This window comes from Salvelinus sp. IW2-2015, linkage group LG7, assembly GCF_002910315.2.
Source record: "Salvelinus sp. IW2-2015 linkage group LG7, ASM291031v2, whole genome shotgun sequence".
Taxonomy (NCBI): domain Eukaryota; kingdom Metazoa; phylum Chordata; class Actinopteri; order Salmoniformes; family Salmonidae; genus Salvelinus; species Salvelinus sp. IW2-2015.
Genome location: NC_036847.1, coordinates 5,240,621 through 5,264,840, shown reverse-complemented (window position 1 = coordinate 5,264,840; position 24,220 = coordinate 5,240,621). Strand labels below are relative to the sequence as shown.

General features: G+C 43.4%; 1 protein-coding gene and 1 long non-coding RNA gene across 2 annotated transcripts in view; both read right to left on the bottom strand.

Annotated features, from left to right (window-relative positions):
- Positions 1–24,220, bottom strand: part of adcy6a (adenylate cyclase 6a) — a 51,684-nt gene that overhangs the window by 5,036 nt on the left and 22,428 nt on the right. Inside the window, 9 exon segments of the mRNA XM_070444380.1 lie at positions 246–374; positions 873–1,014; positions 1,185–1,343; positions 1,572–1,599; positions 1,602–1,698; positions 1,819–1,890; positions 1,892–1,931; positions 4,107–4,228; positions 4,416–4,565. Of these exon segments, the coding sequence (XP_070300481.1) occupies positions 246–374; positions 873–1,014; positions 1,185–1,343; positions 1,572–1,599; positions 1,602–1,698; positions 1,819–1,890; positions 1,892–1,931; positions 4,107–4,228; positions 4,416–4,565 (939 nt within the window).
- On the bottom strand, positions 6,395–8,689 carry LOC111966244 (uncharacterized). The gene is made up of 2 exons (XR_002877632.2): positions 7,349–8,689; positions 6,395–6,847 (listed from the first exon to the last, which is right to left on the bottom strand). It is a non-coding gene; the product is annotated as an uncharacterized lncRNA (long non-coding RNA).

Here is a 24,220-nt window from a genome sequence, read left to right as displayed (position 1 = left end):
AGAGATGTAGAACAGAGGGATTAGGCAATAGATAAAACCCTGGCTGTGAGAGATACAGCTGGCCCTCAGGAGACAGGAGAGGAGAGACAGCAGAGACAATTGGTAGACACAGAGCAACATAACGGAGAGACCAGTGGGACACAGAGCTCTCTCAGGAGAGGTGACATTAATGGGTGAGACGATTGAAAGACTACAAGTAGAAGCAGGAGAGGTACAGATAAGCCGAGAGAGAGGCCTCGTCTCACCATCTGTCTGAAGACTTTGGAGTCCTTGGTCCTGGAGAACCTTGTGTCGGGCACCCAGCGAGGCATCAGGCCCTCGTTGGAGTTGGACCGCGTCCTCTGCATCTTGGCCATCATGGCCTTCTCGTCTTTCTACACATAGGAAARCACAGACAGAGAGAGAGGTTGGACAAATGAATCCGGTGAAACCCTGGTGTGGATTAAAGGGGTGCAAACCAACATAGAAAATATAAAAGTTATTCCTGCCCACTTTTTAAGGCATCCCCAAGAGTCTCTAACCCTGGTGGAAATGTAAAGTTGATTGGAATGGGTRAGAAACATTACTGATCTCTAGTGTCCTGTATAATGGTTGTGGCTAAATAGAGTACAGCTATGGACCAAAAGATGAATGTTCAAGTCGCRTCGGGGACAACTGTAACATTTTAGCTAACCCTAACCCTTGTCCTAACCTTAACCTAATTCTCCTAACCAGCTATGTTAATTCTCCTAACCAGTTGCGCTAGTTGTCATAACCTGCTACATCGTCACTTTCGGTCCATAGCGGTACTCCATCTTGCCAAAACTCTGTATACTGTAACAGAACTGTATGTGTGGTGGTTGGCAGGTGTAGGATATAGTTTGGTTACTAACCCTTTTCTGGCTGCAGCCCAGCACCAGGAAGGTCTCGATGCTGTTCTCCTTCAGGTACGCGTTCCTCTCCCCTCCGAACCCAGGCTCCACCTCATAGTCCCCATTCAGATACTGCAGAGTGGCCTTGGTGATGTGGATCCTCCTGGAAAAGGGACACAAGGTCAGTCCTTGTGTGTGTGTGTGTGTGTGGTGTGTGTGTTGTGTGTGTGTGTGTGTGTGTGTGTGTGTGTTGTGTGTGTGTGTGTGTGTGTGTGTGTGTGTGTGTGGTGTGTGTGTGTTGTGTGTGTTGTGTGTGTGTGTTTTTTCCCTCACCCTGCCTTGCCCCCAGCCTCCATATGGTTGGCTAGTGTGACATCATTGGACCACACGTCAAACTGCCACTTCCTGAGTCCCAGCACCCCACAGTGCACACGGCCACTGTGGATACCCACACGCATGTTCACGTTGACTCCTGTCACCTCTCGCACCAGCCTGCACACACACACACACACACACACACACACCACACACAACACACACACACACACACACACACACCAACAACACACACACACACACAGAGAAGATGTATGTTCCATTTCTTTCCAAAAAACACATGATACCCAACAGGCCGAGGCAATACATCATATATATTTTTCATGATTTTTCATGTCTAGAAAATATGCCATCTCCCACACACAGAACGTTCCTCATACTCACGAGATGGCCTCTATCATGTCGACGCCATCTCCACACAACAGTGGGCGTGGTCAGCGCGGGGCTCAGGAAGCCCAGACACACAGTAGTAACAGTCGCCCAGGATCTTGATACGCAGACAGTGGTTCTCCTACAGAGAGAGAATCAGCAGTAATGACAGAGAGAGATTAACACAGGATACTGAATGGAGGAAAATGAACAAAATGGGGAGAAGGTGAAAAGGAGAGGTGAAAGAGGAGTGCTTATTTACCGATGCTAGTTTGTCGAAGCGGGCGAAGAGCTCGTTGAGTGTCATGACCAACTCCTGAGCCGTACACTGAGAATGCCAAGCTGGTGAAGCCCTCAATGTCTGCAAACAGAATACTGAGAGGATAACGAGAAAGATAGGCTTGATTATTGATTGAATTATCAGATGATCCTTTATCCTCCTTCTCTGTGTATGTGTGTGTGTGTGTGTGTGTGTGTGTGTGTGTGTGTGTGTGAACTGTGTGTGTGTGTGTGTGTGTGTGTGTGTGTGTGTGTGTGTGTGTGTGTATATATCAGACTTAGTGTGTATACTCAGTGCTTTAATTGAATCTGGGCTGGAGCTTCCTATCTTTGGGGACTATCTTATATTGGCTGCTGGTAATTAAGTATTCCCTTACTATCCTTAATTAGCCTGCTCTCTATCAAACCCTAAGTGAATGTGTGTGTGTGTATGTGAATATTGATCTGCAAGAAACATTTTGTTTTTTAACTAATTACTCTGAGATCGATAGCACTAGAAAGACCATATTTTAGGACAAATAACTTATATATGCATTAGCAACTATAATTTCATTTTTAGGGTAAATTAGTTGAAATTAAATAGACCGAGAAYAGAACTACAACAATGTTACTTTTGTACCTGCTGGCGGGGCGGGACTTGGGGCTGAAAAAACAGCTGACGAGAAGTGCACAATATCTGTCTTATCTCCATGTTTCTGGTTTGTAATGCTTGTTACTTTCAACAAATGTACTATCAGCCATCATTTCATGTTTGTGTCGATTTGAATAATTAATGCTATCGAAATTTATGGAAATGAACCATGCATCAACATCGCAACGTTGCGCAACCACAATTTTTTGCCTTAAAATATTAATCTGACTAAAATAGATGAAATAAATATTAACCATCATTTTCTCATCTCACTTTAGTGGTATATGTAGTASATGTTTTTCACCATTTTCAGTGACTATTCATGCTTAGCCCTACCAATCAGGTGCGCTACAGCTGTACTTGCCATGTGCGCTCCGTGTGTCTTGATAGAATAAACATTTGAATTCTCGTCACAAACTGCAAACTCATCATGCTTATCACATGTCCATGGCTTGACACAAGGTAATTGACCCCCATAATCATAAATATATATATATTTTTTTTTAACCACTAACCTGTCGATAAAAGCTTGTGAGAAGCTGATCCTTAAGGCATAATTCTAAAAATGACATATATAATTTTCAAACATGGTCACGTGTTGATATTTTGCTAACATTATGAAAGCAATATGAACTAGAGACAATGGCCTGTGCTTAAAAGTTTATTTTATTCCAGGTCATCAGTTAACATTGTGTTACTTTTTAGAAAAATGGTGCTATCTAGAACCTAAAAGGGTTCTTCGGCTGTCCCCAAAGGAGAACCCTTTGAAGAACCCTTTTTGGTTCTAGGTAGAACTCTTTTGGTTCCAGGTATAACTTTTTGGGGTTCCGTGTAGAACTTTTTCCACAGAGGGTTCTCCTTGGAACCAAAAAGGGTTCTAGCTAGAACCAAAGAGTTATCCCATGGGGACAGCCAAATAACCCTTTTGGAACCTTTTTTTCCTAATAGTGTAGCTAGCATGATACTTGAAACCTATGCTGTCATATAGTCACTAGATGGGTTAAGAAAAGGACATATTTTTGGAAACTTAAACTACTAAATACTCTACAATGCTCAAAACCCCTTTTTGTTGATAACATTGTCGGACAGGGCTGCTTTTTTTGCAGGGAGCTCCGCATTAGGAACGAGCTGAGTTCACTACGTCATTCTAGCTTCTGTGTTACCTTAGAAAATGGGTGAGCTACTTTTGCCTGTGTTACTTTCGTCCCAGCTCTCCCCTACTGTTGAATATGAGGCACAGAAATGCTAATAGTAGATTGCCTAGAACAATTTTTTTTTTTTTTACCTTTATTTAAAACGACGAAAGTCAGTTAAGAACAAATTCTTATTTACAATGACGGCCTACACCGGCCAAACCCGGACGACGCTGGGCCAATTGTGCGCTGCCCTATGGGACGCCCAATCACAGCCGGTTGTGATACAGCCTGGATTCGAACCAGGGTGTCTGTAGTTAGGCCTCAAGCACTGAGATGCAGTGCCTTAGACCGCTGCGTCACTCGGGAGCGTGATAAAAGCGTGACAAAACCCATGAACATTGTGTTAGAAGTCATAGCTCTTGTCAGTTTGGCTTGTTCGAGTAATGCTGTGATTACAGATGTGTTGTTGTCAGGGGTTATAAGGACGAAAGTGTCGATGCTGACCTGACGTTGTCATGTTTTTGGATGTAGATCTTATGGAACATCATGTCTTCCTTTTTAGCATTGATGTCAGCCTTCATCTCCATGGCAACATGCCTTGGCAACACAGACAGCAACAGGCGCTCCTGAAGTGTTGGGAAAGAAGAAAAAAAACTGTCTTGGTTAACAGCTGCATGTAGTACTTATGTCCTTCAAAATTCCTGCTTTCTGTCAGTCAATTGGAGGTTCCTCTGTTACGTGTGTCTTCAGTGGTGTGTCTGTCTTCTTCTGTGTGTTCGTGTGTGGTGTGGGGGGGGGGGGGGGGGGGTGTACCTGCTGCTGGTTCTCTCTCTGCAGGTGCAGTCTGGCCTGAATGTATCCTCTGGTCTCCTGGAAAGCCTGTCTCTGAGACACCTCGGCAGGGTAGTGGGTACATATCCCAATGATGTTAGTGCACAGGAAGATCAGCACATTGGCGTTCAGCTAGAAGAGAGGAGGATAAAGAGAGGGGGGACATTTAGAGCCTTGACCCCACATTTAAAAATGATCAGTTTTCCCCATAGCCCTTTACACTTGTACCTGTATACAGGTTGAAAACGGCAGATTTGGACACTGACAAGTTCCTAGATTGGAACGCAGTGGCTGTACAGTAACATGCTATACATGCTGTCAGAGCTCAGGGTCTCTGCTTCACAGCACTGTGTCGGTTTTGACTGACAGACGTTCTAAACTTGAGTTGTAGATTAAGAGGACTCAACGTATTTTGAAAGATGAGATGTGGAGGATTATAATCAATACCGCTTTGATGTCATACAAGCAAGCCAAACACCCGTGAGTCCAAATGTGCACTTCACATTTCCATATCATAAAACTCTGGGATGCAGGGCTGTGTTCAAAACAACTACAAAGTGTGCTTGCTCTTGTTCCTCAACGGCACAGCCTGGRGAGCTCAAAAAAAGCACCATATAGTTGAAGAATCTTCTTTGAGTCATAAAAGCGCATTGAAATGACTTGGGAACTGTGCACGCTTTGGAGAGGTGTGTGGCCACTTGGAGACACCAGTTTGACCTCTCACTCAAAACTTTGTCATCGTTTTGTCTTATGTTGCACCTACCCCAAATTTTCCAARCCTATTATTATCAAGTTACTGAATGTATCCAGAGTATTTTCAGATTTAGTTATCAACAAATATTGCAAAAAGTACAGTAAATGTAAAATGCACCTAAAATCAACARTGTAATGTTTGGATTCAGTCTCGTGTCAGGTGAACTGTTGTGTCCTCACCTTTAGTCTAATAATTTCCCCATAATCTCCAAACTGTTCGCTTTTATTTGCTACCATGGTTAAGCATACGCTTTCCATATTTCTTGTGTAAAACATTTCAGTGTAGCCCTATCCATATAGGCCAATTCCCACAAGTGTAAAAGGTTAAAGGCCCAATGCATTCAAACATTTGATTTCTCTGTGTTCTTTGAGAACACTATGAAAACRGGATAATACTGTGAAATTGAGAACATTATGAGTGTAAGAGCTGTTTGAAAAGGCCACCTGAAATGTCAGCCTGTTTTAGTGGGATGGAGTWTTGGTCTGCCTGGTAACATCACCAGGTTGTAAATAGTGTTAATAGCCCAATAAGAACGAGCGTTCCAAACCTCTCTGCCAATARCAGCTAGCTTTCAGACCACTCCCAGACAGTCCAAGCTACATTTTTGCTTAAGAAATGTATCTTTGCTAATGAAGCTATTTTTGCTATATTTGACCATTTTTATTGAAAACAATCACAGTACGGTACTTAATTGTTACCCAGAAATKATTTGATATGGAGATAAAAACAGCTGCATTGGACCTTTAACATTCTGTGCTAGGGGGCAGAGTAGAGCCATGTCGTGGGTACCTGGATAGGGATTCACAGTACAGAATCAATACAGTAATGAAATACACAAGGAATCTGACACTGAAATGGTATTTTCCTTGCCATGCATTAAAACAGTGGCGCAGGGCTACTGACATTTCTACGGTTGACAACATCTCCAGGAAATGCACCTAATTCTCTAGTGGGAATTTAAAGTTCACGGATACCTCACAGTGGCCAAGATTATACCGTAATAAATACATGTACCAATATCATAAAATCTACCCTCCCCCCACCCCATCTCTCTCTCCCTCCCGCTCTCTCTTCCTACTAGAGATGAAACGGTGTGAAAATGTCATATCCCGATTAGTGACCAAAATTKATCACGGTTATCAGTATTATCGCGGTATTGTTCAAATGTGCTGGAAATGTTCAAAAAGTACTGGTAYACACACTGAAATCATTTCACCATGTTTTATATTGAAAACCAACAAACAACAAATACAATGAGCGGCACTATGCACTTTTTGTGGGCATGAACATTCAAATAATAACATTAAAGGTGGCACCATGTGGCCGTGAGAGGTAAAAGTTTCCCTAGCGCAGTTTTAAATGAACACAACCTTCAGTAAGCAAATCAAATAAATAAACAACAAATACATTTAGCAGCACTCACTTCGTAGTGAGGCACGGCAACCTTCATCAGCCTCAGAAAGCCAGGCCTCTCAACAATTTGAAATGGCATCATGTCCTTTGCAATGTAATAAGAAAGGGCTACAGTGAGRTCTTGAGCATTTTTTTTGATGTGGGTGCATAAGCAGCCTGTCCTTTTAAACGCTTGCTCAAGTGTCTGTGTCACAACTGTAGATGAGGGACCAGTAGCATCACTGAGTTTGCCTGCTGCACACCCACTCTGTAAACAAGGGAATAGCAAATGTATTATTATTATTACATTATAATTATTACACAAACACACAAGATTGTGTGAGTATATACAATGACCCCGTGCACAATTTACATGAATTCAAATGAGTCTTAAGTCAGTGATAGTAATTGCAATGTGCCCAACAATTGACATAAATACAGGAGCCTTGTATAGGAGTCTGTAGTGTTTTCTCCTGCTGGAACAGTTGTAGAAACAAGTCGACGTCTACCGGATTTTAAATGAACAAAACATGTTGGTTGGGTGACTAAAACTACATAACGTGTTATCGTGTGTAATTAGCGAATAGAGTCTGCAGACACACGACACATACAGCAGCAGAACAACGTGTAGTGTTTTTTAAGAGTAGGTAACACAGAAAGCTTCAGTTTACATTATTGACAAGCTATTAGCAAGTCAGACAGACAAACCATGACATTTTCCCCCATTCCGAAGTCCCCACATCATGCATTGAGCTAAAAGTTAACTTACCTTGCATTCGCTATAAAGTAGTGGGTGGTGGTCATGAAGATGACCCAAGAGGTTTGAAGTGTTGCTCCCTTTCGCAGCAATTTTTGGTTGTTGTTGCATGTTCTGCAGACAAGGTGATCATCTTCGATGAAGYTTCCCTCAGCACTCTTGTAAAAACCCAAAATACGACCACACTTCAGAGGTGGTCCTCTTGGAAGGCTGAAAAATCTCCCGAGCGCTGTCACTGCCTTCCGCCATGTTTTCACACWAAACAAAACCCACGTTGCATGCTGACTGTTGTTAAATTTGGTTGATGCTGGACAGTATTTACCGTGAGTTTTTCCAAACCGTGGTAATCAAACACGGKTTTAATGACAATTAAAATTTGAAACGGTAATACTAATCGCCGGGAATTTTACTGTGGTTGATCGTGAAACCGGTAACCGTTTMATCCCTGCACAGCTCTCTTTCTTTTATTCTATGATGGYTTACATACAGATTCACAGGTCATACTGTGGTTAATGACAAAGTGTACTTCTCATGGGCTGAGATGCACAGTTACATCATTATAATACATTACATACACCGGACCTTGTATGGAAATACACAGTACCCATGCATTCACACATGCACACCTGCAAACACCCAAATTCACACCCACGCGCTTGCACACATGCACACGCACACCACCAACAGCAACATTAACATTCCCTTTGGAGGCATGTTGATCCTGTTTGTGAAATCGTGTTTCCTCCTGTTCTCATCCCCTCATTGACCACCTCATATGTTTTACAGCTTGCTTTCTGAACTCGTTACACTTTAAACGAAACAGGCTTTTTTTTTTATGTGTCCTGTGCATGTCACACTGTCCCCAGAGTGTCCCCAGCTGCAGTGTGGGGGAAAAAACACTGCCCTTTGACCCGCCGAGAAGCAGTTTCCTTTAAAGATGGCCTCTTCTTTACAGTATGCTGCGTGAGAGAGTAGAAACCCTTCACTGCTTTTGGACACAAACACAGGCTGGCCGCATGCCAACAGGAAACACTGTGATGTCACATCCTATGTGGAGACCCTAAATTAGCACCGAAAAGTTGTTATGGGTCTAATGTGCCAGAGAGGGTTAACCAAGGTCTTCCCAATCTATACCACATCTTTCCGTGGAGGTATAAGATCATGTATTTTGCCAAACCTCCACGTCTTTCTTTCTCTCTTATGCTCTCCCTTTACTTAATATGAAAGTGATTCTATCCTTATAAATATTTGAATCATCCTGAAATAGACAGTTGAGTGCCACATCATTATGCAGGTGAAGCCTGACTCCTACTGGGCAGAAACAGTAACACAGGTAGGACTGGTTTGAATGACTTCAATTGATTTCAGTTGACAGTTTACAGCAAACATACAACCGTATTATTTTCCACACTTTCAAATATTCCTCCTCCCAAGAATATCTGTAGAGTTCCGAAGATACTCGCACTCAAACCATAAAAAGGACAAATCCAAGGAGGCCGAGATGCAAAGATATACTTAATTTAATCCATGATCGAAACATTACAAAGCTGAAAGTGCACAGTGCTAAAAAGTRCTACAAAAGTGAGAGAAAAAAATCACTTATAGCACTTTTTTGCAATGTGCACTTTCAGCTTTGTATTTTTTTAAGCACTGATTAAATTAAATATATCTTTGCATCTCGGCCTCCTTGGATTTGTCCTTTTTATGGTTTTCTCACGCACCTGCTGCCATTCATTCTRACCCTCATACAGGCTTCCTCCCAAGATTATTACACAGAAAGGGATGAAATCCCACCAAGCCCATAATATGTGCATGTCGTCAAAGAAAGTCAGTTGGTGGCTAATAACCCTTGATCTCTTAATCCACATCTGACCCATGAATGAACTTTGAACTCTCCCTGACCTTTCCCGAAAAACAAGTGCACAGGTGGATATGCAGAGTTTTTACACCAAAGAAGGGAAAAATTAAAACAGGAAGAATAAAAGAAAAGAGAAATATACCAAGTAAGTACGTGGAAAACATGGGGCAAGGGGGGGAGCAAGAGATATAGAATGAGAAACAGTAATAAAAAATTGAGAGACAGGAATATATGTGACCTAAGGGAAGGGGTGGAGACTGGGAGGGGTGAAGGGGGTGAGAATAGAAAATAGAATAGCATACAATGGACAACAACAGATAACATGGAAGACAGGGGGATGTTGAGGGGAGGAAGGATGTGGTGGTAGTGGAGTGAGAGAGGGAGAGAGAGAGAGAGAGATAGATAGTAAGGGTGAGAGCGAGGGGAGAGCGAGGGAGAGAGAGCGAGAGAGAGAGATAGTAAGAGAGGGGAAGGAGTGAGGGGGAGAGAGAGGGAGAGCGAGAGAGAGCTGGAGAGCTGGAGAGGACAGATATGGGCCACAGTAACATTAGGCAGATGGCTCCTAGCACTCAGCTCTGTTTACATTACTCTCACTGTTCAAGCAAAAACAGCCCAGAGAGAAGAATGAAACCTGGTATGTATGTGTGTGTGTTTACATAAGTGGTCTGTGTGTACAGGTGAATGTATGCTGCCTGTGTGTGTCTAGAGAGTACTGTATGCATATATGTGAGGGAGAGTTGACATTGCCTGTGTGTCTTCCTGCTTGTGACAGAGTGTTGTCTGTGTGTATAGTTGTACTATACGGTATGTATGTAGGATCACAGGCCWGGCCTAATTGCTTGCTTTTCTCAAGAGGGAGAGAGCCTGCAGGTTTACGCGACAGCACACACACGTACTGTTCAGGAGCTCCACTCAGCACCATCTACCTGTTGTGGGCCTACACCTGTCCCAGTCTACAGTCACACGCACACGCACACGCACACGCACACGCACACACACACACACACAGTAGTAACCTTATATTGTCCACGCCACAATACAGTAGGACATACTATATTTCTTAATTTCATAATTAATAAACAGTATGTATTTTTTTAAACGCCGAAAATCCAGTGTTTCTATGACAAACAGTTTTGTTATAGTTCAGTCTTCTGTGATGTATATAAAGTGTAATATTGGGTATGCAAACTCAAAATTGAATACATTCCAACTCTTTATCTGACATGGTACAGGTGTCTTTCTTTTTTTATAAAGCCCATCACGAGATGCATACTTTTGTTTGAAAGTAGATTTCTTCAAGGCGACCGAGAAACACTCTTTGGGAACCGGATTTAGCCCACTGCGGTAAAAGGTCAAGTCTATTACATAGTGATTAGGAGGACCCTCTAAAACCATAATAGTTGTAGCATCTCAGGKGGTACAGTCCATATTTCCCTCAGAGTGACACACTGAGGGCAGCCAGCCACTCTGTAGACAGAGAACCTAATCCTTGGTTATCAAAATGGAGTTACGTAAACCAGTAGTCCCTGATTTAGACAAAGACAAGAACAACAGCAGCAGCAATGACAAAACAGCACAGGATAAATTAAAATGCATTTAAAAAGCCTCTAAAAGGCTTAGAGTGGATGGGCAGGCTCCATCAATAAATGACTCAATGAATACGCAGCGGAATAAAAGACTGACGGACTCACTCAGTGACGACCTGAGATGCCAAAGAGATCACAGTCTATACTTGTCAATCTAAAACCATACAGAATCTGGCACAACTTTGTTCCTCACAGCAAGAGAACATTCCAATTGATAAGCAGTTCAGTCTTGAATCGGTGCATATTGTTTTGTTGAGTAAATAAACCCCAAAATGCATTGTTGCAGCTCTCAAATATTATTTTTGAACTTATCCTGGAAACCTCTTAATCTTGTTTGATTGAATTGCACCTAAACCTMTTTAAGCATCGTGGCATAAACAAGAATGTGTTCTTATGTGGACACACTGAAACATACACAATCAACCACTAGCAATTCACACCCAGTCCCCCAGCCCAGGCCATGCTCCACCAAGCTGAGCTCTCTCCTCTCCTCTCCTCCTTGAACCCCACCACAGCTCCCCCTGCTCTACATCTGCTCTCCCTAGCCATCATCACCCTGGAGGGCCAGATGAAGATGAGAGTGAGTTAATGGAATATCCAGGGGGTTTATTTATAAGTTTGGTTCCTTTATGATGGATTTAGCTCGCCGGTCATTTACTTTACCAGGAAGTCTATGCTCTGGCCCTGGTGTCTATAAACATTGTCTTTTAAGGCCAGAGGAGATGCTTTCAACACGTCAGTCCCACCAGGGAAACAATTGTGCTTAGAAGGAGAGAGAAAGTCAGAATGTATTTGGAGAAAAGAGACAGCTGGGAGAAGAGAAAGACACAGAAAGAGTGAGCTCCTTTGCTTAGCATCATCTTACGCTAAATAGCAGCCTTCAAATAGTGCCACAGACCACATTTGTGTCCAACATACTCTGCTCATTTGTCTAGAATCCCTTTCTAGTTGCCCATTAACAAGTCAACCAAGCATTGCCCAAGCCCAACATCTTATACCTTATATGATTTATGATCAAATAGGTTTCCTTTGGGGAACGCTGGCGATGACCTAATCTCAGAACCCAGAACCAAATCTTACGCACGCTAAAGCTAGTAGCTGACTATTCTTTTAACTTCTGTCACCAGAGATTATGTGTGACCTAAAACTGTCCCGAACTGAGAAGGAGGACAGGGTCCATGTGGGGCCTCTTGCTGCTTCTAAAGGGTGTGGAAGCATATATAAGCAGAGTTAGGAAGTAGTGCTGAGTGATTAACCAAAATGTTGTTTCTTTTTTGGTTATTAAATAAATAAAACTAAACCACAACAGACCGACCGACGTCCCCCCTAGAGAGAAATCAAATAATTCATGCGAGAAATCAAGTCAATAACTATGTGGGACGTTGGGCTTAAGCAAATGTTCAACCTAGTTCAGCACAGAAATGTGGTAATGAACTACAATGACCATGATCCATTGCGCCTGTTCTTTCCTGCTCTAATAGAGACGGGCACACTTTAGTAACTGATTACATGTAATCTGATTACAAAAAACTACAACTGTAATCTGTTACGTTACCTGTTACAAAACATGGTAATCAGATTACAGATACTTTAGAAAAAMCAGATGATTACTTCTAGGATTACTTTTAWATTCAGAAAGGATGTTTGCAAAAAYWATAAATGACACCTTTATGTTTTCTCAATGACATTCAATTCAATCCACGTATAATTTACATTTTAGCAGACACTCTTATCCAGAGCAAKTTACAGTTCCCAGCAAGGACACATATGGTATAATAGCACTGCAGCAGGCTCATCCCTCCCCTCTTCCTCCCATCCTGCCCTCCTTCTTCCCCCTTTACAATATTCAGCCAACACCCAACACTGAGGAACCGATCACAGCAGGGTGCTAGGAGCCTGTGGGGTTGTGTGTGTGTGTGGGTGTGTTGTGTGTGTGTTGTGTGTGTGTGTGTGTGTGGTGTTGTTGTGTTGTGTGTGTGAAACCAGCAACCAGTGGAATCTTTTGACACTTGAGCTTGCTTCTCCGAGCATTCCCCCTCACACCTACTTCCCTTGGGTTACTAGCTGTTACTGTGAGCATGCGATTGTCTCCATGTTTAATGCTGTTGTTTACTGTTCAGTTACAATCCCATACAGTAAGTCCCTTCATTAGCTCCTCCCATGCTCTTACACAGACTGAGGTATACAATATTCAAAACAAAGGCCAAAGAAACATGGAAATACTGTATAGKTGACATTGGCAGGAAAAGGTCCTTAATCATTAATTAACTTAGGTGTAACAGATAATAGACGTTGATGATACTGATGATGATTCTAATAATGGTGATGTTTTTTAATCAATTTCCCTCTGTCCTCTCCCCTTCTCTGTAACCCCTGGGCTGAAGGGTTGCGGTTAGCATTAGCCCTTGACGTGGCGAAGGCCAGTGCTTCACACCTTGGAAGACTCTGACCTGTCAGAGACGACAGCAGCACACAAGGTGTTCACTTAGCAGGCATTGCCCACATTCCACCGGCTCCTTCCAAAGACCTGCCATCCACTACCCAGGAGGGGTCACCGAGGGTACAGACCTGGACCTAGAGAGTTAGGGTGGAGGGTACACTGTAACAGGAAACCTGTCAATTATACGGTAACGCTGATTATTATCAACAGTAACTTTGTTGCCAGTTTGGAAGCCTTTGTTAAGGCCTCTAGAAGTGCAAGTGATGTAAAACACAAAATATTCATTGTGTAAACACATTACTATAGCAACCAACCTGCTAGCACCAATCCCATTAAATTACGGTAAAACACTGTGAAATCTCCCATCAATGAATTTCATTAATTTATTCATTCATTACAATTACGGTAGCATGTACTTGTTTATAGTACAATACAGTCAATTATATGGTATAATACTTTGTGTCATTACACAGTACTTGCTTTGATACTATATTTAGATTACAGTAGTGTACTGCAATATGAAAYACAATAACTTACTTGCCACTTTGCTGCCTGTAAGTTACTGTCAAAATCACAGCAACCCCTTTACAGTGTACAGGCTAGGGCCCGAAGAGGGAGGGTGGAGGATACAGACCTGGGTCTTGAGAGGGAAGGTGTAGGGGGCTCAGGCTAGCAGCTAGCTATCCCTGTTTGGGACCACAATCACTGACTTTCATTCACTGTTTGTTCACTGTACCCAGAACTAGAACGAATCACTGTAATCCAGAACCAATCCTTCTGAAACATCAGCTTCCTCAATCCAAAGCCACGATCATGCATTTTCGTACATTCTATCCACAACAATCTGTGCAACCAGGAACACAACGGGGCTGTCTTGTACATGCAGAAACGTGAGGTGTCTTAGAAACCTAACAGCATGGCTTTACAGTAGGACCCTCAGAATTCTATTACGATTGAGGTCATTTCAAGACATAGATTAAGACATGTAGCACTAGGTGAGAAAAGTCATTTAGTGGGACATCACTATACAGGAAGCGGAGAGGAGAGCTGCAGTGAATTTATAAGTCAATTTTCCCAGTGGGAACAGTGACTGATGGGATATTATTGCTGAAACGGGGCCAGGGAGTGAGCAGTCGGAGCTCTATGGCCTTTCTGAAGCTTCTGGAAGTCCTTCAAACATCTGTGTTAGATCAGTCTGAGAGAGAACTAGTGACAAAACAGAATATGAATCATTCTCTATGAGCTTTGCCTCATGTCTACCTGTATATGTGTGTGTGTGTGTGTGCGCGCACGTGCGTGTGTGTGTACTCGTGATTGTCTCTCTTTTTCTTCAGCTATTTCTCTCTCAGTTTTTCTGTTGCAATTTTCTTCATCTTCCCCTTTTTTTTTGTTTCTCATTGGCTCCCCTTTTCTCTCCCTCTCTCACTACCAGTCTCTCCCTTTCCCTACCWCCCTCCCTCTYTCYCTCCCGCTGTCGCGCTAGGAAGGCATCTGCTGGGTTTGTGTACTCAGCCTGGACTCCATGTCTACACAGTTCTCTCCCTGCCCTTATCTGAAATGACCAGAGCTGTATGGACAGATAGAGAGAGGGAGGACCTGCCTATTCCAGTTCTGCTAGCCTGCCTGTCTTCTAGTGATGGGGGGAACAAAATYGATACACTTACATATCGGGATACTATGTTTAACAATATATTGTATTGTATCGTTTTGACAATATCGCAATATTATGTTTGCRCTAGTTGGCTGTAACTGCACCAAAACTCTAGTATTTTTCCTTCATAGCTTGGTCGCCATCTTCTTTTTAAATAGGGAGTCAATCTGTTTTCAGCACTTTTATTTCCATGACTGATCAAAACTCATTTTCTAATGGCTGTCTCATCGAATCGCAATAAAATCCCAGTATCGAATCACAATACRTATAGAACCGAGAGAATCGAAAATACATATCGCATCAGTATCGTGACAATATCGTGTCGTGAGGTGCATGGCAATTCCCATCCCTACTGTATTCTGCACTACTGTTTATCGGTGCAGACTAATCTGTCCACAAGAGATTAGCTGCTGACTGACTAACTAGTTGTCACGTGTGCTCCCTCTCCGGGCCTCTAGGTCACCAGGCTGCTCRTTATGRCGCACACCTGTCACCATCGTTACGCACACCTGCKYGTCATCAGACTCMCCTGGACTCCATCWCTTCCCTGATTACCTKCSCTATATATGTCACTCCCTTTGGTTCCYTCCCCAGGCATYATTGTTTCTGTTTCAGTTTCATGTCTGTGTGTTGTTCGTGTKTTGTATTATGTTCCGTTTATTTTATTAAAATACTCACTCCCTGAACTTRCTTCCCGACTCTCAGCGCACATCGTTACACTAGTTTATCATTACCCCCTTTCTATCAAGGCCTCACAAACTCTCAGCCACCATCATTCAGAATCTGAGCCATCAAACAGGTCTGATAATAATAATACTAATGGTGGAACACCCAAACAAAACCCCAAGCCAAACCATTATCAGAGTGAGGGGATCGGGTTATAGGCTTACAGCCTCCCACACAGTTCCTACTCCTCGAGGCTTGAAAAAAACAGTGAGCTTTCACAACGCCCGGAAGCATCCAAAACGTGCAGCCTCACAAGCCCCTCAGCTGGCTGACCGCAGATAAGCTTCTCTGAACCAGACAAGCGACGGACAAAAAAATAACCACCCTGTGTGTCCCTCTCCCTCCCCCTCCCACACATTGCCCCCAATCTCCACTCAAGTGTCCTCTCCCCCAGCCATAGTCCATTCTACATTTGGACTGTTCCACATCGGCACAGCTTGTTTACAGCACAATGTACTGTTCCTATGGTCAGGCCTGTGGATGGCAGCCGCATTTAGCCGCCATTTTGTCATTTGTGTTAGGGAACAAAGTCGTAGAACAGCTCGACCACTAACGTAAACCATTACCCTTGTCTTAACCTTAACTCCCTAATTCTGCCATTCGGGATGGTAAAAAACTGAGGTCACCAAACAAGAATGGTGCAGGCTCAGAATTTGTCACCAGGCAGGTATGTCTATATGGTTTCCTTTCCCACAACCTGATGGAAAGGGGAGAAAAAATGTTCCCCCATGCTAAAACGCAACAGCAACTCAACTGTATATACCAACACAGCCTACTGGGTCTTGACTACTTGAGTTGTGGTTGTTTCCATGGCAACCGCGGGACTGAACTGAACACGAGCACCGGGAGAGACACATGATTGGTTAGTGGTGGTGGTGCTTTTTGTTGTTGTTGTTGTTGTTCCAGTCATTCTCAGAAGTGATGCTAAAACGATGATTCCTTTCTCATGTTGCTCATTGGTCCTTGTCGGCTCTAGGGGGCCTGTTGCAAAGATCCTAGAAAACCTTGCTGCTCCAAAGGAAAGAAAACAACAACTTTCATTAACAGTAAGTGTAAAAATGAGACACTAGGTGTATTCTCACCAGCAGAAACCCTGTATATCTGTGTATATGTATAGATCAGTATGTAATATCTCTTGTAGAGTCCCCCAACACCCCTCAAAATGACTAACCACAGTCAGCTCAGAATCCTGTCCAGGCAAAAGGAATKAAACCTTTTCCTCAAACCCTGAAAAAAAACCACTGTTGTGTTCTTGTGATCCCCAGAAGACGTGCTGGTAAGGATAAGAATCTCAGTGTGACAGGTAGCCTTGTTAAAATGCCGCTGTGGCATTAAACGCACAAATAATTTATCGGGGTGGCTGCGTGGGAAGAATGTTGTATTCTCCTCCTTCGATTGCACAGCCTCGCTACCTTACCCTCCTCCACCTCCTCCTGCTCCTCTTCCTCCTCCTCTACCTCCTCCTCGTCCTCCTCCACCTCCTGCTCCTCTTCCTCACCCTCCACCTCCTCACCTCTTCCTCCTCCTCTACCTCACCTCCTCCTCTTTCCTCCTCACCTCTACCGCCCACCTCGTCCCCTCCAACATCCTCCTCACCCTCTACCTCCACCATCGTCCTCCTCCCACATCCTCCTCACCCTCTTCCTCCTCTCTTCCTCCTCCACCTCCTCCCCACCCTCTTCCTCCTCTCTCCTCACTCTCTCTTTCCTCCTCCTACGAGGTATTCTTGTTCTATGCACCTGAATGGCTGTTCAGGGTAATCACCTCTGAGTGACCTGTTCTACACTGCTGAATAGGATGCCATGGGTTAAACAGTGTTCCTTAATGTTTTCCTTGCTATGGAAACATGGACTTTGGTTTCACCAGGTCAAGATTCACTCAGGTCCAAGAACATTACATGTATGGCCTGCTTGCTCCAAACCTCATTATCGGAAGCTTAATATGGAATTATTCAACAATAGTTCTGGGTCAGTATATTATGAAACACTTAAAAAACACTCACTTATAGCAATATCTATAGAAAAAAACAATGTACATCTTTGAGACATCCAGACAGTTGTTCACACAGTGAGAAGCTACAAGTGCTCATTGTTCCACTTCATTTGTCAATGAAAGAAATATACTTTTTTAACCATGTCGTGAGGAGTCAAAACAGGCCTGAGAGAAGTGCCACGGAAAAAATGACCAGCGTGTTTGACTGTTGTGTTGTTTACGTGTAGTACCTGTGTATGTGTGTGTGTGTGTGTGTGTGTGGTGTGTGTGTGTCTGTGTGTGTGTGTGTTGGTGTGTGTGTGTGTGTGTTGTGTGTGTGTGTGTGTTGTGTGTGTGTGTTGTGTGGGGTGTGTGTGTGTGTGTGTTGTGTGTGTGTGCATGTGGTGTGTGTGTGTTTGTGGCATGTGTGTGCTTGTGCATGAGGAGAGTGTGTGTTAGTGCGTGTGTGGCGTGCGAACGCACACATGGCTGTGAGTGTAAGTATGTGTATACAGATAGGGATAGTTTGAGTGGCTGCTATGATGCAGACTCTGATAAGACTGTTCCATGTGACGCAACACAACGGTTAGCAGAAACGCCTGGGGTTGGTTATTTTTAGGAACCCGTCTCTAACATCTCTCAAGCCCTATATCAACAATGTCCAACCGCTACAATACACCAAACCTGCTGTGTCATGGACTCCTGGACAGTCAAGATATATGTACTACAGTATTACCGTTTCAACCACAACACCGTTCTTAAAATAAATAACAACTACAAAGACCAACAAATGAGCTTGGAAGGGGGCAAAAATGTACATAGTCAGTTTACAGTTCCACTTTGTCTGTGGTGGCGGACACACATTGACAAGAACCCTGCCAACTTTTCCAATGTTTACATCACAACAATGAATCACACAACTATCACGACAATGTCTCAGTGAGATGGTTCCCATTAATGAGCTCCGAGAGGTTACACACACCACACACACAGAGGAAAATGTGTTGGCCGTCATGTTCCTAAGGAAAAACAAAGAACAGCATTTCTGACAAAGCCCTTAATGAGAGCCCTGAGGGAGGGTGTCAACCAACAGAAACCAGGGGTTGTGTTCTGTCCCTGTGTGCGTGTGTGTGTGTGTGTGTGTGTGTGTGTGTGTGTGTGTGTAGATAATTGATTCCAGCTGGGAAAAGAGAAGACTGGGGATAACTGAGAGAGGGAGAGAGAGAGAGGGAAATAGGGGGGGGGGGTATTTTCTAATTGACTGAGGCTTACTTCCAAAATATTTTATTTGGTTGTTTACAATAAAAACACAGAGAGAGGAGGAAGAAGTGTAGGCCTATTTCGCTGGTTTTGACACCAAGAAATAGTCAAACATAAAAACCAGACTACACTACACACAGAAGCGACAAATGCTACCAAGTGGCACTGCCGGCACGTACCGAAATGTTATCCATAGGAAATATTTGGTTCTAAATGCAGCATCCTTCAGGTCTACATTTAGACCTCTTGCCCTGTTACACAATGTGGATATACGATGCCCCGCCAGTAGCAGATACCATCAGTGGTTATAATGTGCTCTCTCTCTCACTGACGTCTCATTCACAGGAGGCTTGTCTTAGTTCCTTTGAGTCTGCTTATCAACAACAGCTGGCTACAGTGAAGCTTCATGACCTACTACCCATAATACTATTAGTGAAGCTAGGCCAGTCGGGTTACTGCGGTGGGCCTTTCACGCCGCTACAGTATGCTAGCTGTTACATCATGATCGGTTAGAAACTTAACTGATCAGTCGGGTCATCTTCGACTCCCCGAGTCTATGGGCCATGGTCACTTCATTGTAATAGTTTTTCTTGCTACAAGGTTCAAAGACTTATTAAGGGCCATATCCCATCCATAAGCCTCAACCTTTATCCTATGTCTCCGAGRCGGTCCAGACGATTAGCCCTGAATTTAGAGGCTATGAGGCAGCTAAAGGTACTAGTCTAGCATAGGGTTGCAAAGCTACYGGTAACTTTGCCAAAGTCTTCAGTRATTTTGGTAATTAACAGATAATATATGGCAATGTACACTMTATATAAAAAGGTCTGTGRACACCCCTTCAAATTAGTGGATTCAGCTATTTCTGCCACAGCCGTTGCTGATAGGTGTATAAAATYGAGCACAATCCCCATAGACAAACATTGGCAGTAGAATGACCTCACTGAAGAGCTCAGTGACTTTCAACGTGGCACCGTCATAGGATGCCACTTTTCCAACAAGTCAGTTRGTCAAATTTCTGCCCTGCTAGAGGTGCCCCGGGTAACTGTAAGTGCTGTTATTGTGAAGTGGAAACGTCTAGGAGCAACAACGGCTCAGCCGTGAAGTGGTAGGCCACACAAGCTCACAGAACGGGACCGCCGGGTTGCTGAAGCGCGTAGTGCAAAGAAAAAAGGTCTATCCTCGTTTTGCAACACTCACTACCGAGTTCCAAACTGACTTTTTATAAGCAACGTCAGCACAAGAACTGTCCGTCAGGAGATCCATGAAMTGGGTTCCATGGCAGAGCAGCCTCATAGATCACCAGGTGCACTGCAAAATGTCRGCTGGAGTGGTGTGAAGCTTGTTGCCGGTCTCTGGAGTGATGARTCACGTTTCACCATCTGGCAGTCTGACGGTCGAATCTGGGTTGGMKGATGCCAGGAGAACGCTACCTGCCCCAATGCATAGTGCCAACTGTAAAGTTTGGTGGAGGAGGAATAATGGTCTGGGGCTGTTTTTCATGGTTTCGGGCTAGGCCCCTAAGTTCCATTGAAGGGAAATCTTAACGCTACAGCATACAATGACATTCTAGACGATTCTGTGCATTCAACTTTGTGGCAAAAGTTTGGGGAAGGCCCTTTCCTGTTTCAGCAGGAAAGGTCCATACAACAATGGTTTGTCGAGATCAGTGTGGAACAACTTGACTGGSCTGCACAGAGTCCTGACCTCAACCCCATCAAACACCAATGGGATGGCCTGCGAGCCAGGCCTAATCRCCCAACATCAGTGCCTGACCTCACTAATGCTCTTGTGGCTGAATGGAAGCAAGTCCCCGCAGCAATGTTCCAACATCTAGTGGAAAGCCTTCCCAGAAGATTGGAGGCTGTTATAGCAGCAGAGGGGGGACCAACTCCATATTAATGCCTATGATTTTGGAATGAGATGCTCAACGAGCAGGTGTCCACATACTTTTGGTCATGTAGTGTATAATAACTTTGGTTATTTATTTTTTAATAACTACAACAATTGTATTTGTATATAATATAATTGTTTTATATCAACAATGGCATTATTTTCAACTATACCGCTGCAACTCGTCCAACTATAAACTTTTTTCACAACAGCCACCAGCTTGATGGCAAAACATTTACAACAAGTACACGTTGGCCTAGTAAGATAAATAAAAGTGTGTAAAAAATAAATAAAGGATATTTCATCCTGAAACCCTCATACTAAAACACCAATGGTATTCACTAAGTTGATGGTTTATATTTAGGATGTTTTAAAGCATTGTCATTCAATTTTTTATTTAAAAATCATATTTTTATTACAGACCTGTGATAATCGGATACCAATTTGTTATACCAATTTGTTTCAAGCAGACCACCATAGTCCCCGTGCTCAAGAACGCCAATGACTATCGCCCCAGTAGCACTCGCATCTATAGCCATGAAATTCTTTGAAAGATTGGTCATGGCTCACATCAACACCATCATTCGAGACACCCTGGACCCACTCCAATTCGCATACCGCCCCAACAGATCCACAGATGACGCAATCTCCATTAGAGGTTGACCGATTAATTAGTGCCGATTTCAAGTTTTCATAACAATCGGTAATCGGCATTTTTAGACGCCGATTATGGCCGATTACATAGCAATCCACGAGGAGACTGCGTTGCAGGCTGACCACCTGTTACGTGAGTGCAGCAAGGAGCCAAGGTAAGTTGCTAGCTAGCATTAAACTTATCTTATAAAAAACAATTAATCTTAACATAATCACTAGTTAACTGCACATGGTTGATGATATTACTAGGTTGTACTAGCTTGTCCTGCATTGCATATAATCAATGCGGTGCCTGTTAATTTATCATTGAATCACAGCATACTTCGCCAAACGGGTGATGATTTAACAAAAGCGCATTCACAGGGTAAATGCAGCAGTTTGGGCCGCCTGACTCGTTGCGAACTGTGTGAAGACCATTTCTTCCTAACAAAGACCGTAATTAATTTTCCAGAATTTTACATAATTATGACGAAAAGTTTATTCTTTCAGTGAAATACGGAACCGTTCCGTATTTTATCGAATGGGTGGCAACCCTAAGTCTAAATATTGCTGTTACATTGCACAACCTTTAATGTTATGTTTTCGAAATTATCGTTTCCGGATTTGACCATATTAATGGCCTAAGGCTCGTATTTCTGTGTGTTTATTATATTATAATTAAGTCTGTCTATGATTTGATATTTGATAGAGCAGTCTGACTGAGCGGTGGTAGGCAGCAGCAGGCTCGTAAGCATTCATTCAAACAGGACTTTCCTGCGTTTGCCAGCAGCTCTTCACAATGCTTGAAGCACAGCGCTGTTTATGACTTCAAGCCTATCAACTCCCGAGATTAGGCTGGCAATACTATAGTGCCTATAAGAACATCCAATAGTCAAAGGTATATGAAATACAAATGGTATAGAGAGAAATAGTCCTATAATTCCTATAATAACTACAACCTAAAACTTCTTAACTGGGAATATTGAAGACTCATGTGTAAAGGAACCACCAGCTTTCATATGTTCTCATGTTCTGAGCAAGGAACTTAAATGTTAGCTTTTTTACATGGCACATATTGCACTTTTACTTTCTTCTCCAACACTGTGTTTTTGCATTATTTAAACCAAATTGAACATGTTTCATGATTTATTTGAGACTAAATTGATGTTATTTATGTATTATATTAAGTTAAAATAAAAGTGTTCATTCAGTATTGTTGTAATTGTCATTATTACAAATATATGTATAGAAATCGGCCGATTAATCGGTATTGGCTTTTTTTGGTCCTCCAATAATTGRTATCGGCATTGAAAAATCATAATCGGTCGACCTCTAATCTCCATAGCACTCCACACTGCCCTCACCCACTTGGACAAAAGGAATACCTATGTAAGAAGGCTGTTCATTGACTGCAGCTCAGCATTCAACACCATAGTACCCTCCAAGCTCATCACCAAGCTCAGGATCCAGCAACTAGATCCTGGACTTTGGGACGGGCCGCTCCCAGTCGATAAGGTTAGGCAACAAGACATCCGCCACATCAACACGGGGGCMCCTCAGGGGTGTGTGCTTAGTCCCCTCCTGTACTCCCTGTTCACCCACGACTGCGTGGGTGAACGACTCCAACACCATCATCAAGTTTGCTGATTATACAACGGTGGTAGGACTGRTCACTGATGACGATGAGACAGCCTATAGGGAGGATGTCAGAGACCTGGCAGTCTGGTGCTAGGACAACAACCTCTCCCTCAACATCAGCAAGAAAAAGGAGCTGATCGTGGACTACAGGAAGCGGAGGGGCAAGCACACCCCCATCCACATCGATGGGGCTGTAGTGGAGCGAGTCAACATCACCATTGTCCAAACACACCAACACAGTCGTGAAKAGGGAACAACAATGCTTCTTCCCCCTCATGAGGCTGAAAAGATTTGGCATGGGCCCTCAGATCCTCCAAAGGTTATACAGCTGCACCATTGAGAGCATCTTGACTGSCTGCATCACCGCTTGGTACGGCAACTGCAAGGCATCCAACTGCAAGGCGCTACCGGGGGTGGTGAGTACGACCCAGTACATCACTGGGGCCAAGCTCCCTACCATCCAGGACCTCTATACCAGGCGGTGTCAGAGTAATGCCCCAAAAATTGTCAAAGACTCCAGCCACCCAAGCCATAGACTCTTCTCCGTGCTACCGCATGGCTAGCGGTACCAGTGCACCAAGTCTGGAACCAATAGGACCTTGAACAGCTTCAACCTTTTTTTGCACTGACTCTCTTGCACCAACTCTATGTACACACACTGTATTCTACCCACACACTCACACACACACACTGACAACCCAGCACACACATACACAACATGTGCACACATGCATACTGTCGCCACACACAAACACACACACACTTTCACACTCACCACATACGCTGCTGCTACTGTCTATTAGCTATCCTGTTACCTAGTCACTTTACCCCTACCTATATGTGTAATGTGGTGCGTGCTGGTGGCAGGGAAGTCAGGCGCAAGAGAATGAACTTGGTAAAAAAACAGAGCTGTTTAATAAACATCAAAACCTCCGAAAACCAAAGTATACAAAATAACAAATAGAGGGTGCAAAACCAGTCGCACACCAGAATTAACAATAAACACCTACATGCAACAAACAATCTCCAACAAGGACATGAGGGGAAACAGAGGGTTAAATGGACAACATGTAATTGATGGGATTGGAACCAGGTGTGTAGGAAGACAAGACAAAACCAATGGAAAATGAAAAATGGATCAACGATGGCTAGAAGGTCGGTGACGTCGACCGCCGAACACCGCCCGAACAAGGAGAGGGACCGACTTCGGCGGAAGTCGTGACAATATGTA